Source organism: Alosa pseudoharengus, unplaced genomic scaffold, assembly GCF_046254945.1.
Source record: "Alosa pseudoharengus isolate Yale_2024_CS ecotype anadromous, Long Island Sound unplaced genomic scaffold, YU_APseudo_1.1 YU_APseudo_1.1_scf_5, whole genome shotgun sequence".
Classification (NCBI taxonomy): Eukaryota; Metazoa; Chordata; class Actinopteri; order Clupeiformes; family Clupeidae; genus Alosa; species Alosa pseudoharengus.
In genome coordinates, this window is record NW_027468837.1 from 3,422,830 (window position 1) to 3,446,376 (window position 23,547).

At 40.6% G+C, this 23,547-nt stretch overlaps 1 protein-coding gene across 1 annotated transcript in view; it reads right to left on the minus strand.

Annotated features, from left to right (window-relative positions):
- Positions 1-7,894: 7,894 nt before the first annotated feature.
- Positions 7,895-23,547, minus strand: part of rnf123 (ring finger protein 123) — a 109,586-nt gene continuing 93,933 nt past the window's right edge. The window contains exons 38-40 of the mRNA XM_076268697.1: positions 17,879-17,973; positions 11,930-12,015; positions 7,895-9,986 (exon numbers count right to left, since the gene is read on the minus strand). Of these exons, the coding sequence (XP_076124812.1) occupies positions 9,887-9,986; positions 11,930-12,015; positions 17,879-17,973 (281 nt within the window). The 3' untranslated portion in view covers positions 7,895-9,886. The remainder of the gene's footprint in view (positions 9,987-11,929; positions 12,016-17,878; positions 17,974-23,547) is intronic.

A 23,547-nucleotide genomic window follows, 5' to 3' on the forward strand; every position in this document is an offset into this window, starting at 1 on the left:
TGACGTGCTACCAGTTTTTAATTGATTCTTAACAGCTTATTGAAGCTTATAATGACAAAAGGTGAACATTGGTTTACACCACAAGGAATACGTTGGGTTCATGTGGTGTGACTTTCTGTATTCTCCATTCTTCTTCTCTGATATATCTCATTTCAGAATCAATTCTCTCTGCCCATTATGCATAACATCACACCGCCTCAGTCAGAGAGAGGTGATTACAATTAAAATGCTCTTCACAGGCACACTGTCTGATTATACATGAGACATCTGTGTAATTATCAGATAAACATCAATGGCTACCAGTTTTTATCTTGAGAATATACACAATACAAGTATAGCTTTTTGAAGTAAAGACTTTTCTCTTGTCTTGTTTACATAGTTTTTGAGAGCTTTAATTAGAGGATCAGCAACGCCTGAGACATAATCAATTCAAGTGGCCATAACTGCCCGTTCCTGACACATTTTCTTGTTTTGTGGTTTGATCAATTCAGATTTTCTCAGACCCCTCTGTGATTTCATGTAGTTCATCTCTGAGTCAAATCTAGAAGTCTCCTGGAAGAGAATTCATGAGTTGGGAGAGAGTAGAATGAGTAGCAATTAACCTAATCTGATAACCTAATCTGATAACCTAACCTGATCTGGAAAGGTCCACTGTATCTACACCACATCACGACCATGGTTCCGTTTCCCGATAAAGTTGTAACTCAATGTTCTACGAAGACTCTAAAGGCTCTACCTTACCAAAGTCGGTTACTTTCATAGGCGTGTGTGCCAAACCATCTCTTCAGTGTATTTGTTCATATATGAATCATATCCACATTTCTAGCATCGATGTTCCAACTGCCACCACTTCAGACATAAATGCACAAATACCTTCACACACAAAGAATGCACACATAATGTACATGCCAACAAACCCAGTTAAATAGGATGTACCAGCAAAAGCACTCATATGGGGATACATGGAGGTTTGTGATGGATCTCACAGGGGGATTGTAGACACGGAGAGAGGAGGATGTTTTGCTGCTCCACTCCTCCCCCAAGCCACCTGAGGACTATTAGAAAGCATCAAGGGAGTTATGGATCACAGCCTCACACTTCTCAGTGCCACCCACGCGCACCCTTTACCCACCCACACACTCCCACAAATACACACACACACTCCAACCCTGTCACTCATAACACGCACACATACTCATCTGCATACACAGTCTCTTCCGTGTTCCACACGCATACATATGCTCATCCATAATCAGTATTTCCTGACATTGCTGTTTCTCTCTCTTCTCTCTCTCACACACACACGCACGCACACACACACACACACACGCATGCATGCACACACACACGCATGCACACACGCACACACACACGCACACACACACAGCATAAATTAGCTGCTGTCCCGACCTTGGCCCCAGAAGCAGCCCATCACTCTCTGCCAATCGGAACGCAATTTCCAGCTGATTTCTAGCACTGCGGGAACCTTGAGGCCGGGTGGGCTGCAGGGGCGGGTGGAGAGTAGGAGGAGGAGAGAGAAATGGGGGTGAGAGGAGCTACATCAGCAACTAAAGAGTGTCTCCAGGAGACGAGACAAAGGAGCTGCTTGCCTGGGCCTCTCAGATTACCTTCCATAGTGAAGGCACTCTGCCCATAAGCACTGGCCCGGCCGGGGGCTCATAATGGGAGCGGTGATTGGAGAATGCTGGGTCTACAGTTACAACAGCCATGCGATCTGTTGTTATGGGCTAAGACGAATTCTCAAATTGTACTATCCTTCCACTCCAACCACATTTAGATCAGGTTCCCTCCAATCCCATCAATGTCTGCAAATATAATTTGTGGAAATTACAATGTAAGATGTTAAAATATATAAATTACTGCACCATACTTTGGATTCATTTCTGTTGCATGTTTTGTTTCCATATGTAGCAACTGTGGTGTCTTAAAAACAGTCAGTGACCTATTTACTGTAGGCTACATGGTAGGAGAGGGAAATTAGGCCTATCATCATCAGTTGTCATTCTGCCATGTGATTTCTGAGAATTTTCCTTGCATGTTAAACATATTTCATTCATATACCTATTTAACATGTCATAATTCAATCTAAACAACACTGAGAGACCAGTGCTTTGGCAAGTTTGACTTGACATGTATGTCAGAAGTAGGCCTATAGCCCAATGCTCAGATAGAAAAACTCAATGACAAATTAGACCTTAGATATTATATTCTGACTACTAGGCTACTATTAATATGATGTGCCATGTGGGGTTCTTTCTTCTTTCTGCAAATATGATGACAAGCATTCCATTATTATTTTGTGATAGCGTATTTAATGAAAGCCGTCAGTAGCAGGAACCAATTAATAGAGGGAAATCGATAACAACACAGGCACTTGATTGCCTTACAACGCAGGATACCAAACAAAACATAACACGCCCTCTTGCAGAAGTGTTTTACGTAACATTGATGTTGTATTGTTATACAGTCAAGTCAGAGAACAGCCAAGACTGATGGCTCTATATGTAAATGTTTACCGAACGTAGGCGAGCTGCACAGGGTTCTTTCTTTCTCTCTCATTTATCAGCATGTAGCACTGTTGCAGAACTGATGGGACTAAACAGCTCCCTAGCAAAGAGATGTGATGCTGAGTGCGGTTCTCGGCTTCCTCCCACACGCTATACATTTCAAGGCTTCGCGCATAAACAGGATCAAATTCCCAACAGCCTTTAAAGGAAACGCTACACAGTTTTAGCACCTCCGGTTGGACTGGATTACAGCAGACCTGACAGAATGGCCAAGGCTGGTGCATGCGTCTGAAAATCGCTCAGTGTCCACCTCCCACACGGATGACTAATATGTTGCCAACAGAAGCACCACAGCACCCCCTGCTGGTTCTTAAGGCACATGTGTCAGCCCGTGTGTGTGTCACTTCTTCAGTATTTTGCTTGTGAGCACTAAAGCAAGGGGAAGGGGTGTAGGGCCTACACATACAGCATATTCCCTGGACTTCATTATTGAAGTTACAGTTGAAAAGCTGTGTAATTGGGTTTCGTATGAACTCTTTGTCTTTCTGCGTAGGCCTATTTGTCACTAGCCAACTTTAGGTAAAACACTCAAGGAATAGAGTAGGCCTATGCATAAGCAATATGAGATGATAATCTATTATGAATGAAATAATGAATTTAGATAACCAGCAGTTACCGTACAGCTGTAGGCCTATGCATAAGCAATATGAGATGATAAGCTACCCACCAGATTTCAGATTCCAGGCAGGGAACTGACACTCTGATGCTGTATGCTCAGTAATGCAATAAGATGGTAAGAATGAGTTGTCAAATAACCAGTAAGTTGACAGTTGAATCCAATGTTGAGACCTTCCCTAATTAGTCAGTGTTTTACATGCAGACACATACACATCAATACTCACTCAGCAGGTCTCATTGACCTTAGCCTGTCAATCCTCTCGCCAGCTAATGATCTTGCTGTAACTGACCAGGATCAATGACTTGTTTTGACTTTATTAAACAGTCATCCATCAGGCTTGTTTAATGTACCAGTAGACTCCAGCATGGCAGATGGAGGCTGTAGCAAAGCTGTAGCAAAGCAGACAGCCCACACCCTGTCATCCAGTATGTTCTACACAAAGAGCAGCAACCTGCCTCAGGTGTGTGGCTTCTTCTCACTTTTAATAAGCAAGTACAATCATTTTTTATTTTTTTAAATGATACATGATCATGCAATGTCCACAACCGCAAATGAGAGATAAAGATCTGAAACAGTGGATACGGGTGGGAAGACAACTTCTTGTAATGCAATGTTTATTGATTTTTCAACATAGGGAAGTATATATAGTGTTTGTCAACAATGGTCAAATTTTCCCTGGGAAGACCACTTCTAGGCACATATTTCAGAAGGTCTTCCAGGTGGATTTCAGCTCATCATAGTGCCACTGTTGCTATGTTGAAAATAATAGTTTTTAATTGTTCATAAAACAAAGTGACCATGGCCATTGCCTGATCTGAATGATACCACACTACACAGGAGTCAACAGTAGTGAAAGCATCTGTATGCAGCTTAAATTCACTAAATATTGAAGAACACAAGCTATATGGTTCTTTACCAGGAACTCCTACTGTACATCTAAGCCACTTAAGCAGACATACAGTATGATATAGTGTCTCGATAAGACTAATCCGCTCTCACACTCTAAGCTGAGAGGTTAAGGCAGTTATGATGTGGTCAGCCAGCGATCCTTTCCCATAAAAGAGATATGTTAAGATGGCTCAAAGTGGTGCAGTCTAATCGTTCTCCTCTCCCCTCAGAAGCTCACCACAGCCACCAACTCCAAATGTGCAAATGGACGGGAGTATCGGAGAGCTGCGCTGACATAATGCAGCGGTCACACCCCCTTAGAAACATGACGTGGCTTCTAAAAGATGATAGGGTCCATTACAACCCCAAGGCACCATATTGTCAGTGAACCATTAAAAAGCCTTTGGGTTGGTTAAAACCTGAATAAGGAATTATGAATGAAATAATGAATTTAGATAACCAGCAGTTACCGTACAACTGTACTGTCAAATGTGCTCTGCGATATTCTGCTACTTTCTCCAGACAAATCGACATGCATTCAATGCATTTGAAATGCATGTACAGTACTTGCACTACAAATCTCCGCCATAAAAATTTCAGCAATTCTTTTCAATGCGGATAACAACGGATGTAATGGATTGCTCTGAAACATGTATGGATCAAAGGCTGACATCTGCAAACATGTTTTATCTGCAGCCAGTGGTTAGTCACTGCAGTGCACTGGAATGTGCTGTGGATGGTGCAAAAAAAGAGTGGAGCTGTTGGATCAGCATGCTGTGAAAACGGTTACACTAAGTATCAATCCTAATGCAATGCTGTACTATCTTTTCTCTTTAAAGGGACACCAGGCAAGCCTGATGCTTTTTCTCTATGAAACTCCCCCTCGCTTGGTCTGAAGCTCTTTTCCTTTTCTTTGCGTCTTCTGTCAAGGGTTTTCGTTGCTTCTTCACCGGCTCTGCCATTATACACGTTCGCAACAATCTTTAGCGTTTCTTTAGCCTGCCTGCTTCGGTCGGCGGGTAGGATACACTGAACTTGCAAGCGGGATATTTTTCCTACAGGCAGTAGGGGCGGGCGAGAGAGTCTTCATTCGCCCTGTAACGAGTCATTTAACCATATACCGACTTATGAAGATGAGTAATTAACACGAAAACGTTGCCTGGTGTCCCTTTAAAGGCATTCATTGCAGTTCCGTTTGTTTTATTCTATCTAACTGGGCTTCTGCAGTTGCAGTGTATTTGTATTTTAAACAACTGTCTAAAGCCCAATCCCATTTCTACCCTCATGTAGCCTATACACATACATATGGAGATATAGGCCTGTATTTAAATCCTCCGTCCACTTTGCTGACTTTTTGCATTCTATAGAACTCATTATTCATTTGTTCAATGTAATCTGAAGAGATTGCACCCCTTATCTCCTGAAGCACCTTCCACAAGTTGGATTGACTTGATAAGCACTACTTACAGTAATGTGCCCAAAACAGCTCAATATGGTGGAGTACTGAGGCACTGGCCTCTCAATTACAGAAAGCATCTACTGTATGTTCTTTTACTCATCTTTATCTTTTCTTTTTATTGGCCAGTCTAAGATACAGCTTTCACTCCACAACTCTGCCAAGGGAAGCATCCTGGAGTCGTCTCTTCACTATTGATGTTGACACCGGTGTTTTGTGGGTACTATTTAAGGAACTACTAAGGACCTGTACCTGTGTTGTACGGGATCTTAAGTTTTCTGACCATTTAATTCTTACATGCCTCCATTGCTCAGAACAAGAACACTCAACTAAAGAAGACCAGTTTTATTTCTTCTTCAATCAGTACATCAGTTTTCAGTTGCACTAACATCATTGCAAAAATAATTTAATTTTAATTTATTTTAATGTTCAATTAGCCTATTAAAATAATCAACTTGGATTATAAAACATAGAGGACTGGTGGTTGCTGATAATGGGCCTCTCTATGCCTATGTAAAATTGCAAGAACATGAGTCAAACGTCACCCTTGTTTCATGACAAAGGCAAGCTCTAAAGACACCATTTAGACTAAAAAAAACACTAAATGGATACTGGATAAAAAGGGATTTGAAAAGAGAAAAATCAGTTTGATGGGATCCACAGATGAAAAGAAAGCAGCACATGCATACTGAAATGCAATCTCAAATCCAAATACCAGCAGCTGAAATGCAGAGCTCTTCAGAGTACTAGTACTCTGACTAGACTAGTACCCTTCAATTTAGGACACAATACTTTTACACTTGAGACAGTAATTGACTGTTTAAATGACAAGTTATTTAATAGATGGATAAAAAAGCACAAGTGCACCCAACATCTGAGAGCCTGATAATAGCTCCTGGGAGGCAGAATCACACCACAGGTGTTTAAGATAATTATGTTTCAGGACAAATCTATGCTTGTTACCTTTTGCAATGTTAAATTGAGATTCAGACACTATTGTTAATCTGTCGTGGAATGAAAGCACCTGAAATGAACTGTCCCACCAATTCTAAAGCACACTTGTACATTCCACAAAACCGCATTATTTCACTGACTGCCTATTTGATGAAAGAAGAGAGACTCTTCCAGAATGGCAATAAGGTAAATGATGGAATAAAAGAACAAGACTACACTCTACTGTGACTAACTTTAGAGAGGCTTTTTGAGAGGATAGAAAAACTATTTATTAGAAATGCATCTCAGTGCAGAAACATGTTTAATAAGCGTTTTGAGGTTAAAAGGCATTACATAAACGTAGAAACATGTTTAATAAGCGTTTTGAGGTTAAAAGGCATTACATAAACGTAGTATGTTGTTGTTAATCTCTTGATGTGAAATGCCCAGTGTCTCAGTGAGTGCATCAATCTGAATTAGTTTACCATATTATGACCTTAACTAACAGCAAAATGTGTGTGTGTGAAAGATAGGGGAAGGAAAAAACTATTCCATAAAGTATCTTCTGTAGACCAGTAGGTGGCAGTCTCGCTTTGTTTTTTTCTTTTTCTTATCAAGATGTTTGTGTATGGGACATTTGAAGTTGACATTAATCAGTGACAAGCAACTAAACCGACATTCAAAACATTTAGACAAATTCAAACGCTTACTCACTTTTATTTGATCAAGAGTTGCGTTCACCTCAGTAAATTAAACCAAAAGGTGATTGGATCACAATATTCTCTAATGTGTGAGGATCAGGTTAGGATCAAGTGAAAATATGTTTTTATTAATAACACAAAGTAAACATTACTGTAGTAGCATGTACTGTAATAGTCATTCTCCTAAAACCTACAGTACATCTTGAGTTGCCGCTACAGATTATATAGACAGGTCAAACACGTGGATATTGATCATGGAGTAAGGTGGCTGTAATGCTACTATAAATACATAATATGGTGCAATCAGGTCTCGTCAAGGGCAAGACTACTGTGAAGTAGCCTCTCTTTCTTTGCTTTTGTCCTTCTTGCCTTTCCTCATTCTATTTCAGTAGGCAATCTATAAAGGTCCCCAGTGTGCTAGGCTGTGGGTTCAATTTCTATGCTGCTGATCAATTGCAACAGAGAATGGAGGTACATCCATTCTCTCTCCCACTCTTAATGTCCATCTGTCCCATGGCATTACAGTGGGGCCCTCTACATACAGTAGAACCCTGATGTGCATATTACAGCTGGATGACTCATTTTGCAATTATGAGTTTCCTAAATGTGCTTCAGAATATCTAATGTCAAATGAGTCTGTCCCATTAAAAACACTACAGCAAAAATGAAATAAATGAATTATAATAATAAAAAAACACAGGACGTTGCATGCTTTGGATAAATAATTTAATACCATTACACTTTCAATATATGTGCATTCTCACTAACAGTTAAGAACAAGCTGTCCTTTTCCTTCAAAACAAACAAATGGTAAACATAGTAAAACAATACAAACAGTCCATTGTCAATATATTGCTTTGTGCAACCTAAAATTCCCTTAGCAAACACGGTGGGAGCCTGAGACTGGGAACCCTTTCTGGATTAAATCAAAATTCACATAAAAAAAGTATCCACCACTCAACAAATCAATTTATCATCTCAAAAAAATGCTTTTTCTCCTTCTCTCTCTTTATCGTACTCATGCACGCACACACGCGCACACACACACACACACATACACAATAAGAACTATACAAAGGATTCCCAAATTCATTTTCATGCAGCCCCCATGCCAAGCCATACTACACTAAAGCACATCAGTGACAGTCAAACTGTAATCAATCTGTGTATTTGCTAATACCTCTTCTGCTGAACAGAGCCTGGGATGTCTTCATGAAGAGCACAAGGTTTATTTGGTGTGGGGAAAAAACACGGACTGGCACTACCCCAGAATCCCAAAGGAAAGCCAGACAGGGTCATTTGTACATGTAAATGTGCTTGCATGTTGTCCATGGATGTGTGTGTTGTGTGTCACCGTATGCATCACTGTGTGTGTACCTCTGCTTTCCACATCTCTTCAATCGGCTGCCATCCCACACCCATACCAAGCATGTGGAGGGCACGTGTGGCCAATGGCAACACCTTGGCAAACACATTTGATATCACTAATATGAAAGATGTTTGCAGTGTATTGAGAGCCAACAGTTGGATCCAATTGTACACTTAAGATCATAGATGTTAGACCTAAACTGAATTCACTGGATTCCAGTTAGAATGCATGCCAGGGTATGAAGATTCAGGTCAGGTAGAAAAAAGTCCCAAAGAACATAAAACATTATTTAACACCATTGAATCCTGAAGATTAATGAGCACCGAGCAGCCACATTAGGAACCAGCCAACAGCTCCACTTCAGCTGGAAAGATACAAATGACATGTAAATGTGCAACATGAAAGAAGATTGACATTGGAAACGCTGATGAATGTGAAGGCTATGTGGATTCACATAATTCTGTAATGAGCTGTAGTTCTTCTTCAAAGGCAGGCCATTTTTCAGACCCACAATCAAGAAGTGGGAGGGCCAGACATGATCAAGTGTTGGAGAGATTTGGTGCTCCTCCTGAAGCCGTCCCCTTGATGTGCAGTTTATGGCTGTAGTTTGTGTTTCGTTGAGAAAGAGTACTTTGTTGAGTCAGTAGATTATTGAAGGACTGTATGATGTCAGGAGCTGTGATGGGGAACATGACCCCAGACTGAAGGCAAAACAAGACTCAGGTCTGTTGATTGAGTGGAGCAGGGTTAAGCCTTTTACTGACTGCTGTATCTTCTGGAAATAATCCAGTGTTGACCGACTAGAGCACTTCCTCCACAACACCTTCCATCCATAACCTATAATCCATAGATTCCAAGGGGAACCTTAATAGCAACTAAAATGACTTATTCCATCTTGATGTGTGATTACTGCAAGTATGTAAATTGAGACAGCCGTCGGACATGGTGTCTTTATACATCGGTATGAGAAGGAAAGAACAGGAAAAGGCGCACACAGGTGTTTCCACTGTTACCAGTACAGAGGTTTTTGATTTCCTCCACCCAGGTGAAGGTAAGATCAGAAATGGTCATCATTTCAGTTTGTCAGAGATGGAGTTTTTCACGAGAAGGGTGTGTATTACAAGTGACTGTGAAGGGTGTGAATATGAGAAAGTGGTTATATGAGGTCTTTGGAAGTATGTGCTTTGCAGTGTAGTCAGTGCCTATAAGCCGTTGTTGTTTTTTGTGAATGTGTATATGTGCGTGTGTGTGTGTGTGTGTGTGTGTGTGTGTGTGTGTGTGTGTGTGTGTTTGTATCCACATGCATGTGTGCATCATATTTTTCTCTGGATGCTAAGACCCCAGTGGCTTGACATAATCCTCCACACCTGTGATGGTAGCCTTGCAAAAGAAGCAGTCCTTGTTGTTCATCAGATGCTGATTGATGCAAGCTCTAATTGAGGAAGGAAAGGGCAAGAATGTTTAGAGGAAAAAAGAAAAACAGAGCACAGGCCAAATACATTTACAAACAAACTCAATCAGCATATAGTAGGGAGTCCAGCAAATTCATGCTTTAATTTCTAGATTGGTTTTTTTTAATCTACAGAATGCCATTAAGATTGAATATAGTCCCTGCACATTTCTTATATAATATGTATACAGCAGACGTTCATCACTTTTAAGCATCATCTGTATTAAGTATCCGTTTTCTAAATGTTGTGCATGTGTTGTCAAACTCAATGAAGATGTTTCCAGAAGTTGCTTGTGTTTGGTCGATTTGCATGTGTTTTCTTAATATGCAGTCCATTTGCACCTGTGGGCCACCGTAGGGCAGGCCGATTCTTAACTTGAAATTCTCAGTAGCCATGTGAGTCATGTCTCAGTTAAGTTAGCACTTACATGTATATGCTTAACAAAACAAAGGTTAAATACTGTATATTGACACCGCTTTCACAAAATATTAATGGCAGTTGCTCTATCAGCATGTCTTAACTGCATTTGAGCCTCCAACTGTGAAGTAGCATTGAATGATCCCTGTCCACACTGAATCCATTAAATATGCCTTCTATTGTGTCATGTTTCTCAATCAAAATAGCAGAACAGCTGAAGAAAATAGAAACAGGGCGTCCGATAAAACACAAAACACTGCATTGTATCGCGCTGCACATACTGCTTTTCTTGCATCCAGTTGGGACTAGGGATGTAACGGTATGAAAATTTAACCTCACGGTTATAGTGACCAAAATAATCACGGTTTTCGGTATTATCACGGTATTTCTAAAAGTGTGTTCAATATATTCAGAAAGCACTGATAGGTCTACATAAGCTGAAATAGTTTCAAAAAGTGTCCCGTTCACTTTTTTCTTGGTCATGTTTAATTGGCTATGTGCTTATATCTTAACTTACCCTACCATAACTTGGAGTTTGCTATTTCTGTTATTTGGATCCAATGAATGAGACCAAAGTAAGCTCTCAAAATAAAACTTTACTGTATTCTCCTGATAACGTGAGTGGAATGGATTTAATGTGGACGCAAACATAAAAAGACGCAGAGTGGCTACATGATACAGTGCACATTTTGTGGTGAAAATGTTCTGCCTTTTAAAATCAGGTGTAGCCTAATGAGAATCGTAGTTAAAACCATCAATTAGACAACAGAATCAGTAGGGTAATAGTTTTGTTTCATTGTGCCAGGCCTACTGTATGTCAAAAGCAGGTTCGGATTAAGCTGGGAAGGATTAAACACACGGTTTCCACACCGCGGTAATCAACCGTGATAATCATGATATTTGAAAAGAAAACGGTAATTGTTATCATCAACATTTTTATCGCGGTTTACCATTATACCGGTAATCGTTACATCCCTAGTTGGGACGTTCTAATGGAAAACAAAGTCATCAAACTGATTTTGTGTTTCATGCAGTTAGGACATAGTGTATGTTTCAGTGTCTGTTTCAAATTGTTTAGGGAAGCCTATTACTTAAATAGCCTTTTAATAAAAATTCTCAAATTGTAGAATTTCAAGGGTAATGGTTAAACTGTGGTGGCCTCCCACCCAAATTAATATCTTTCTCTGACACATGATTTGTTCCTATAAAGCAGGGGCCGGGAACCTTTTTGCCATCAAGGGCCTTCTTCCAATTCTTAGAACATGTTTCGAGGGCCATACAATTTTTTTGTCTGAGCTCAGCATATACTTTGGAACAATTTTACTGTGTCCGGTGCAAGCAGTTCCAACTTCCAACTATCCGTATCCATTCCAACTTCTTTGGAGCAAAGTGATATTTTATATCCATTAAATTAGAATTAGTCAAACACAAACACAAAAGCAGTGGGGTTGGAATACTCACATATAGATATATCTGTATGTATGCGTGAGTGTGTGTGTGTACTCACTTGCAAGACTTGTGTGAGCAGGGCTTGAAGATGGCAGAGATTGAGTGTGCATAGCAGATGGGACACAGGTCCTCCTCGCTAGTGGGCTGTGGGACCACACAATCAAAAGCACAACATTACAACTGGAACACACTTATTGGAATAGATGAGAAAGTGGCATACTGTGAAGCTATCTCAATCCCCGAACCATACTTTGTGCGTCAAATGGCAACAACTTGTAAAATTTGTCTCTGTGGGTTGACACAACAGTTCAGAAATATCATATTGAAATGACTGCAATTTACAGGTGATGGTGGTGGTGGTGGTGGTGGTGGTAGTATCCACAAGTGGTAACAACTGGTCTCTGCAAGACGCTGTGGATAAAATTGTTATCTAAATACATACATAAAGAAAAAAAGAAAATACATTAAAACAATGTTGATGTCAATGTTATTTCGAAGACATACGTAACATGGAATGGTGAAAAAAAAGTCAGAAATAACTGACTGACAAAGGCAGCTGGTTAGTGATATTACCGCATCCCTTACAAGCTCCATGACACTCCAAAACTTTGGTGTTAGTTTTAGTGCTAAGGAGGATTGTGAATTACCCTTTATCAAAATATTGAGGGCCACATGTATCAATCTTTGAGTACAACTTGCCATAAATCTATGTGTACATTTTTTGTGTACAGGGGATTTGTCAGTTATCAAATACCACACAAATTATACACATTCTCTTCATAAATCTGAAAATCAGTGTAACCTTAAATTGGTTGGATTTACATGTAAATCTTCCAAGTAAACCTCCCCTTGCATGCCTAAAGCTGAACAGTGAACAGTGCTGTGGGCACAGAAACCTGACTGAAAGTGATCAAAATAGCCATTTGATGTTAAGAGGGTGGTCATTTCAGACACAGGAGTGGTGTTAAATCCCTTGTGCTGTAGATATAGGAATTCCCTCAGTGGCCAACCAACAACTAAGCCTACTTACCATTACACAACATGATGCAACAACAATGCACATTTGGCTTGCGGCAGTAGCAAACACAGGTTGTACCCCAGGATTCATAATGGACGATCTTCATGGATTGCCATTAGCCTAAATGCCCAACCAAAGAACCAAAACGAAAAGATCAACAAAGCAACCTTCATGCGCAAGCATTGCCAAGGTCCAATGCTAATAATTTATCTGATATAGAACTGTGCAATTGTTCTATTGCATACTTATCTGGAATAGACTCATTTTTGTTACAAAATGACTTTCTTCGAGGTAGTGCTTCTTTAGGGAACTCATATGGTGTAATTAACCATTTCCAAAGACCATTTCATTTGTGTGGTCAGTGACCTTCATGTGTGTTATTAATGATAGTAACGGTCTGGCACAAGTCTCCTGGAACAGGGAGATCTGATATGCAATTTAATGAGACCTTTTACGACAGGATTATAATGAACAATTTGAATACCAATGTGTGAAGTTTCTTGGCATTACATTTTTTGCATAACCAAAGCAAAACAATTAATCACAAAGTATATTGCCAAAGTGTCATGTTAATGTTTTGTTAAGTTTAGTTATTCTCAGAGGAATGAGTCAAGAAGTGGCCAGCGAAATCAAGAAATCCTTCCACTGTGTTACAGATGTCAAATTAGACAGAAACAGTAAGAAAGAGTAAGGTTAACACACCACTGAGTAACTCATAATGATGCCATTTGACATTACACATTATAAAAGCATATCATGCATGCAGTCAAAAGTTATTTGATGCCAAATTCCCATACCTATATTTCTTACTTATTTATTACTTACTTTTCTTCAAATAACATTTACATTAGATATGCTATGAACTTAATTCCCTCTTTTAGCATCCTGATCATGTATAATGTTGTAAAAGTGGTGAATCATTATATCGTAACTCTATTTTATCTGTTGCTTTATCTGCAAATAGACAAGCTGGGCTCATTCCATCTTTTCAAACTCCCTCTGGAACTGCTGCAGGCTTTCTTTGTGCATCAATCTATCAGTTTATTCCACCTCTGACTGCAGTGCACAGATTGATGCTCTCGCTGGCTAATGCTACTGTCTGTCCACTCCCATTAATGCACCAGCAGCTTTGAGGAGACTGCTGTGTAAACCACTCCCTGACATACTCTCACTCTTCAGTCTTTCTTGTGGCTCTCAAAACTACTTCCTGGCAACAGAGGGCACTCAGAAGCTTTCCACAGCAGGAGAGTACCACAAAGATACTTAGCTTCCTAGTAGGGCTGAAACAAAAAAAAATATTGAGGAAAATTATCTGCCTCGAAGCTTCTTTTAATTCCTATCACTGGCGTTATGTGGACTGTTATTACTGACACGCACACCACTTTCAGAATTAAGTTGGCGAGATGACAGAGAGCCAAGAAACTGTAAAAGGCAGAGAATGTCCAAAGTTTTGGGATTATTTCTAACGTAGAAAAGATAAGGTGCAATGTGTCCACTTCAAAGCAGAACTGGCGTACCACAACAGCACGTCAACGATGATTCAACTTCTGAGACGAAAGCATCCAGTTGTTAACACCAGGTCACCAAGCGTAGCCGACACAAGACAACGTAAACATTGATGTTAGCTGATTTAATTCATAAGCTAGTTAGAACGTACAGTATTTGTAGCAGCTGTAGCCTAATGTCGTGAGTTGATATGATGTTAAGTTGTGGAAATTTTAAGTAGTAAACTAATTAATGTAAAATTGCAAGGGGGAAAAAAATCATCACATACACTCATCTCGTCTCTCTCTCTCTCTCATGTGCGCACACGCGCAAACACATAGGTTAGGCCACTTCACCTATCACCTACCCCAGACATAATTGTTATAGCCCTTACATAAAAACTGCATTACTTCAAGTGTCAAAACTGCAGCTTTCTGAGTATCAAAACTGCAGTTTTGGAGGAAATATCTGCAGTTCTTATGCAGGAAATACAGTATTTAGGACACAAAAAAACTGCATTGTACTAAATATAGCCTACTGTCCTTTACTGCAGATAATGCAGTATTTTGGACATGAAAAATACTAAAGTAGCCTACTGCATTGTATTGTAGTATAACTGCACTGTAAAAACTGCAGTTATTTGGTAGTAATGGTATGCTGCAGATGCACAAATCTACAAAAAACAGATATACAGTATTAAATTACTTTGAAGTGACTAGGGCTAGTTTACAGCATGACGTGTTGTGCATTTTAATAAATTGCACTTAATAACGCAAAATTATTTTTTATCCGATTACTCGATTAATCGATGAAATAATCGCTAAAATACTCAATTCCAATCGATAGCTGCAGCCCTACTTCCTAGAGATTCCACAGCTGACAGGTGACATTTCTGGAGATAAGAGCCTAAGAACTTTGGGCTGAATGATATTTACCAGGAGTCAAAAAGTGTCAGAGGGCTTCAGGCATGGCACTGTGGTAACAGGAAGAGCCCAATACCGCATTGCCATTGTTCGCAAATGAATGAATACAAAGTCTACCATATCATTGGGTTTCATGTAACAGTCTAAAATAGATTGCAATTATATAACTGAATGAAGGACATACAGGAACTCAGGAGCTTGTACTCTAAAAGGTAACTGTTAGCCAGTTACAGTGCAGTGCAAACATTGTGGGGGACCCCATCCTCAGCGAGAACAAACTGTACTGTAAATCTGATTTATGTGTTTTATGTATGTGAAGTCTGGTAGATATGTGTCAGTGCAGCACATGTAACACATTTGTTGTGGAGAGAACAATGGCAACTCTTCTCAAGGCAAGACTAGCTTTGCATAAAAAGGTTTTATCTGCAGGGTCAAAACGGGTGGAAATAGTGAACAACTTTCCGGGAACGCTGTCTAGGAACCACAATAACTACAAAAATATTAGTCATTCCATAACATGAAGGAAATAAGAGCACATGTCTATAGTGGAAATTGCACCATTTTTGCTCACAAAAATACAAACAAGGCACCTCTTTTAACAGCACTAGGGACTACACAACTCCAAACGTCACAGAGCAGATATAGAACAAGCATTAGAGAACATAAAGCAACAGTGATTGTGGCAGTGAAGTTGTGTACACACAAAGACTGTGCTCTCAGCTTAGCAGACAGAAAAGGTCAGGCTGACAAACAATTACTAGTAATTTGAGACCCCCAGAGCATCCCTGTGATTTAGTAATGGCCCTCTGACTACCACCCTTTTTCCTCACAGCCCTGTCACTTGCATCTGCATCATTAGTGCACAGAATCACATGAATTCAAATAAACAAAATCAAATCCTACAAATCTTATCCAAATCCGAAGGACACAATATAATTACTCCCATGTGTGTTCACAACCAGACGTGTGTATAACTACAAAGACAGTGTAATAATTTAAAGGTGCAATCCTCAACCCTGCCAAAAGACAATATATTAGTAATATATTAATTCAACAGCCAATCAAATACACGCCTCCCTTCAGGTCACCTGAGATACTGTTGATGGCTAACAGGTAACTCAAGGCCACCGTGCTACAACGCCCCAAGCAAGCAAATGGTTTGGGGACCCCTAGTGGAGTTCTGGACATGTCTCCTGCACAAAACCATAGATTTCTAGGGGGTTCTCACAGAATTGTCTTTGCTATGGAATCAGTTATACTAAGATGTCCTCTTACAGACAGAGAAACATGCGTTGCCTTCACTGTGTAGGGAAAAAAAATAATGCTGCATACTAATGCATGCACACCAGCAGAATTTTACGTGTACTGGTGCGACCAATGAAAATGTTGTACTGGACAGATTTTTGGTGAAGCATGCCTGCATTGTAATAATTTGCGATGGCATGTTTACAATTCAATATTATATTAAATCGTTTAATTATGACAATTTAGTTTGAACACTAAGAGTTTAAATACTTTCAGAACATAATTTGAATTTGAGCTCGAACCAAAAAAGTGAGTGTAATTATCAGCACATATCAGAATTCCCTTTGGTATGAGTGGTTCAGAAGACACAAACTTATGAGTATTACCTGCCCCACAAAAGCTTTGGGGTATGTTAGCTGTCCTACAGTAGGAGTGCATGAATGCACTTAGCTATTCAGTTTGAACCCTATCTTTTATATTGTATTTTCATCACATTGAGCTGTTTTGAATAATGTATGCAATGGATTACTACTGTCACTGCAAACCAAAACTACAGATCCTCACAAACTCCCCTGTTAGGCACACAGCCTTCAGAAACACTCTACTCCATTTCCACCATCCCAGGGGAGTTCATTAGGCAGTTGCTTCTAGCAGAGATTCACCAGATCGAGGTCAAGTGAAGAACAAGCCATATAACACAGGACAATATAGTTTTATAACCTTCCTGGTGGAAAACCATAGTAAAAAATACTGTGATCCACCACACAGATGTAAGAGCCTGAATCAGATGAATCATTATAGGGCTGTAGATAAATTCTGTGAAACTGTACACATTACCATTAAAGAGTTTGGGGACACTTAGAAATGTCCCTTCCACTCTATTACAGACAGAATGACAGCTAACTGCCTCTTCATAGTTCTTGCATAGTTTGGAACTGTGCTTTTGGGTTACTGTCCTCTTTTAGGAGGGCATTGGCTTCAATCAATCACCATCAACAGGGTATGGCATGACAATGCAAAATGGAGTTATAGTCTTCCTTCAAGATTTTACCCTATTCAAAATCACCCATTTCACCACCACCACCAAAGCAATCCCCAGACCACCAAACTGCCTCCTCCACAAGCAGCCCATCATTTCTTCTGTGTGATTGGAACACCTAAGATTTGGCTGTCTATAACAGCAGAGTTGGTGTTCGATTTAAGGCGACACTATACGTGAATAAGCACACAGGGCACTGCTTTAAAGTGTACTGACAGAAGTAAGCCATCTGAGTGTTAGTCCTTAGACACACCTGTCTGGGACTGAGAGGAGAAAATGAAGTGACACTGTACTCACTGCTGTACAGGCTGCTGCCTGCTTTGATTCCTCTGTCAGAAAGGCCAACATCTGTTCCACCTTCTGTTCCTCCTCTGCACTGATGTAATCAGCATCTAGAAAATTAAACACACAAAACACTGGTTTAAACAAGAGATGGCCAAATCACAAGACTCTTACATCACATGTGATGAAAACAATGGAGCGACTGAAAACAATGGAGCGACTGGTCTTAGGTACAGTGTATGCTCAGACCCCAGGTACGCCATGCACTAGACCCGTTACAGTTTGCATACCAGGAGAAAGTGGGCGTGGACGATGCCATCACTTATCTTCTACACAGGACACATTCTCACCTAGACAAGGGGAAAAGTGCTGTGAGAATCATGTTCTTTGATTTCTCAAGTGCTTTTAACACCATCCAACCCCTCAGACTGGGAGACAAGCTCTTGCAGATGGGTGTGGACGCTCACCTGGTAACCTGGATTACAGATTACCTGACCGAACAACCACAGTTCGTCAGACTGAAGAACTGTCTCTCTGACACTGTGATCAGCAGCACCGGAGCGCCACAGGGAACTGTGCTCTCTCCAGTCCTGTTCACCCTGTACACATCTGACTTCTGCTACAACACCGAGTCATGCCACATGCAGAAGTTTTCTGACGATACTGCAATTGTGGGGTGTATCAGGGACGAGCAAGAGGAGGAGTACAGGAGCCTGGTGGAGGACTTTGTGCAATGGTGCAAACTCAATCATCTTCAACTCAACACTTCAAAGACCAAGGATATGGTGGTGGATTTCCACAGGTCAAAGCACACTCTGCTACCAGTCCCCATTGATGGGGTCAATGTGGAGGTGGTTAGCACCTACAAGTATCTGGGTCTCCACCTGGACAATAAACTGGACTGGTCAGCCAACACTGACTCACTCTACAAGAAAGGGCAGAGCAGGCTGTACTTCCTGAGGAGGCTGCGGTCCTTCAATGTGTGCAGCAAGCTCCTCAGGATGTTCTACCAGTCTGTTGTTGCCAGCGTCCTCTTCTATGCAGTGGTATGCTGGGGAGGAAGCTCAAAGAAGAAGGATGCGGGGCGAACTGATCAACATCTTGGACAATGAGTGTCACCCATTCCACAGCACTATTGTTAAGCAGAAGAGCCTGATCAGCTGGAGACTTCGCTCACTGCCTTTCACAACAGACATACTGAGGAAGTAATTTGTCCCCAGGGCCATTGAACTGTTCAATGCTTCACTTAAGGGAAGAGGAGAGATAGACTTCTCTGCATAGTCTGTCTGCCTCTTCACCCCCTCCATGTTTGGATACTGTCTGTCCACTAGCCAGTTTTACCACTGTCTTTCTGCCTCACTGTTTGCACATTAGCACATATGCATAACCCCTCCCTCCATGCCATAGCCGAACTGTGGCCACACTTATACCTTTTCTTAAAATAGTTATATATATAGATATATAGACTCTATTCTTGCACTGTTGCACTTACTCATTTGCACTTTCACCATTGCACCATCACCATGACACTCACTCACACAGAGCACCTTACCTTACCTTACTATGCACAGAGAATCACAGGCTCAGTCCCTGCATCAGTCATTGCAAGCGCCTCTTGATTGATTAATCACCACTATGTGGATACTGTTTTTAGAATTGATTTAGATTAAGTGTTAGTATAATTTGTATTTTAGTATATTTAGTATATTCTTTATCTTCTACTGTCCTTATTGCTTAGTTGTGTTTTTATATTATATACTTATTGTTCACTTATCTGTTGTTAGTGAATGTGTGTGTGTTGTCTGTATGCTACTGAGACCTTGAATTTCCCTTGGGGATCAATAAAGTATCTATCTATCTATCTATCTATCTATCTATCTATCTATCTATCTATCTACTTTTGCTCACAGACAGGAATATAGGCTAATGACTGAGCTGGCATATTCATGATGTAAACTTAAAGCATCTCATCAACAATTAGTACAACAATAAACACAGGAGATGGAACTTTGTGTGAAAGTTTTCCTTGAATTACATTTAAGATGACTATGTCCTTTTCACACAGCTTCCTTAAAGCTGGCAGTAGAGGCCCCAGGCTAGGCTAGATAATTGGCTTGGCCTTGCCACAGGGGTAGATCGCCTTCTGTTAAAGCTCATCATCATGCTGCTGGGCTGGGAGAAGCAGGCTGATAATTAGCACTCCCTGAGAGGAGCTCCTCAGCCAACACTACCCACCCAGCTCTCATCCTCTTCTCTCAATTCCTCCAGCTCTCATTCCCTGTCTAATTTCACGCCTGTCTAGTCCCAGAGCCACCAAATTTCCCTTGACATTGGCACTCATCACAGTTACAGCAAGCGATACTGCTTGTCGATCAGAGCCACAAGAAGCAGAAGATGTGTGAGTAAATCTTGAAATGGGTAGATCATAAAGTGGCTTTTTCTGGATAAAGGATTTCCATCAATCTGGGGGCAGTGTCAGGCCTACACAAGGATCTTGCTGGCCAGAGGCCCAGATACCAAGGGCATCAGCATAGCACAACATCCAACCATGTTTCTACTTGACATGAAAAAAAAACGAAACTAGTGATAATTATTACATATATTTTTCAGTTTTATAAATTTTATCTTACTTGTGCTGTTTCATAAATCACTAACAGAAAATTGCTGATGACAACTCCAAGTCTGTTGCATCAGTTAGGAGGATGCAGCCCTAGGTACATAGTCTCATGGGGCTGGTAGAATGTCCCATGCTTATTACAGCTTCTTTCTATAACTCAAGGCTGCTTCATCTGCTGTCTGGGAAGGAACAGATGGGCCCAATCACACATGCTCGGTTTCATATGCAGTGATATTTTTTTTAATTGTCAAGGACAAAACCTGTATTTTTCCTAAGAAAAGGCCTTTGACTAGAAAAGGTCTTTGACTAACGGGTAGGAGATTCTACTGAGAATGCCAGTTGGAAGGTTGCTGCACCTGTTATCTCGACATCCTCCCACACACTTGTACAGATATCAAGGATCAGGGTTTTCCCACGGCATGACAACTATTCACCACCTTTTGGACAACTCCCATTTAATGATAGCTGTCTAAAATGATCAATTTGAGGTGGGAATAACTACGAGCACCCCCATAGCTGTAATTATAATAATGTAGACACAGTGGCGTGCACAAAAAAGGGCAGGGGTGAAAAACCAAAGGGCTATGTCATAACAAGCCCTTAAATGATGACTTCTGGAGGGTTTTGTGGAAATATGACATAACCTTGCTGTGAACAAAATATGCCAATTACAAAGCATGATTATCACATCACAGCATGAACTGTGTTATTTGACTGAGGGGCCTTATTCAGATACCAGGGGTGAATAACATAACCCATGGCATATGATTGAGGGGCCCAATTAAGACATATCACGTAACCCGTGTGAGAGACCCTGTATCACAGTCCTCCTACATGATATTTAGACAGATCAGGATCCATATCTTGGGTTGGTCTCACTTTTTGTCCGTTATGAGATAGGGGTGAGGGTGTGCAGTGACATGACCGCTCGTGTTATTAATGAACACTGAATGCCCTGGCCTAAAGGGCCCATTGAACATGAAAATATGGACAGTGCAGATGAGAACACCAACATGTCAGCTAGATATTAGCCTAACTGATCTGCCTCTTGCAGAAATACAGAAAAACGTCATGGCACTGACTTTGGGAAAAACTGGTTTGGGGGCATATGGTAAGGAATATTGTAGGGCACTACATCTCATTTTACTGGGATTTGTTCCTTTCCATTGCAAGGGCACTTCATAGCGCCACAGTGATGTCTAAGAGGGCACTTTATGATTTGTATTTCTTCCACTGCAGGTGCAACCATTAGGAAACATAGGAAACTTCCCTAAATTGATGCAAATATGGACTCTGAAGAAGATGCATGGGCGCCAAAACGTTAGTCGGTTTGCACTAGGCTAATAAAAATCACTTAAAGCGCTGTGTGCTCCGGTCTTGCTCCTTGGTTCTTGTTAGACCTTGGGTCTCCTCTATGGATGCCCTTTACTTCACTGCATCATATTTAATCTACTAGAGCAGGGGTTTTCAACTGATTGTGACCCAGGGACCACCATTCTGAGTAATTAGGCTATGGTGTGTATGTCAAATTTAGTGCCTGGCAGGGATCACACTGACTAGTGGCAAGCAGCAGGTTTCCTATTGTTCCCTATGGTTTGGCAGAGGAACATTGGCAGTGCTAGCGTAACGCTAGCATTGAACAAGCTGAGCGTTGAACTTGGTTCAACTTTCAAAGCGCAACCCGAGCGTATTCAATTGTCAGTTTTGGCAAACCGAACAAAATAGAACTTGGAGCATTGTGTTACGCTTACCGCTGCCGCTTGGTTGTTTCCAGTGTGATCCCCGCCTAAGAACGTGAGAGTAAATAGGCTTCAGTCTCTAGGTTTTAGGCTAGTGGAACATAGTGCATAATGCATAAGAATATGTGGATGCAATTCATTATGTTTTCTATGTAATTAGTTAAAATAAATGTTCAAAAATCTAACAAGTGGAGGACAATATTTTCATATGATGAACTAGAACACAGTAGTCAGGCAGTAGTGGTAAGTTTCTCTGATGTTGTTATTTTATTTGTAAATTAATAGCTTAATGATATGACACGAATTATTGATTTCAGGCCCACAGTCAAACACCGTTGCTTTATGAGTGACATAGTATCAACTCATTTTTCCATGCAATAGAAAAGGGAGACATGCACACCATGGGGTTTGAAGGTGCTGTGCTGCTTGCTTTTTAATGAGCCACTTTAGGATAGCATTAGGGATAGATGAAAGTTAGCAAGCTAGCGAAATAGAAACTGATTTTGTCACTTAAATGAGTGTCCAACAAGTTAACACTCACTGCTGACAAAATGTGCAAACTCCACTGTGAAACTACAAGACTAGCCAACTGATAGAATGAACCAGGCTAAGCTGTGCTTCCATATGTGCAGATGTCATGTACAGTAGCCAAAAGCACAGTTGATGCTTTTGTTGTGCATGTCAGGACTAACTGTTTATTCTTTGATATGGAGAGGAAGTTCATTAGTTTGAGGGGCACCGATCAGAAAGACCATGTAGAAATGTGTTGCAATTTCAAACCCGGATTACTCGAGAATGGCTTATGGTATTGATTAATGCTTTATACCCTCATATTCAGTAAGGTCTGTAGTTTATTTCAATATATGGTTTGCCATGTGTTGAGTGAGTACATGAGATATTCCACCGAGAGTAATAGGTATGGAGATGGACGCAGAGCTGTGTGCAGAATGTAAATATGATTACATTTCATACAAATTCATTGTTAATTTTCTCTCGAACCGTTCTTCACAGTATCTAGTATCTAATATCGGAAACCTAAAGATTGTGCTCTGTCAGGTCATATGTGTGTGATACTGGTGTGACAATTACTCAGGGGGGGCAGGATTTACCCCAGCCTCCCCGTAGATACACCCCGCTTATCCAATCGCTTATTTTGCATTATATATTTTTTATTAATTAATATTACTTTGTAGTGCTTTCACTTTGGGGGCAGCCGTGGCCTACTGATTAGCGCTTTGGACTTGTTACCGGAGGGTTGCCGGTTCGAACCCCGACCAGTAGGCACGGCTGAAGTGGATACTTTTTATAGGCATTGTAAATAAATGTCA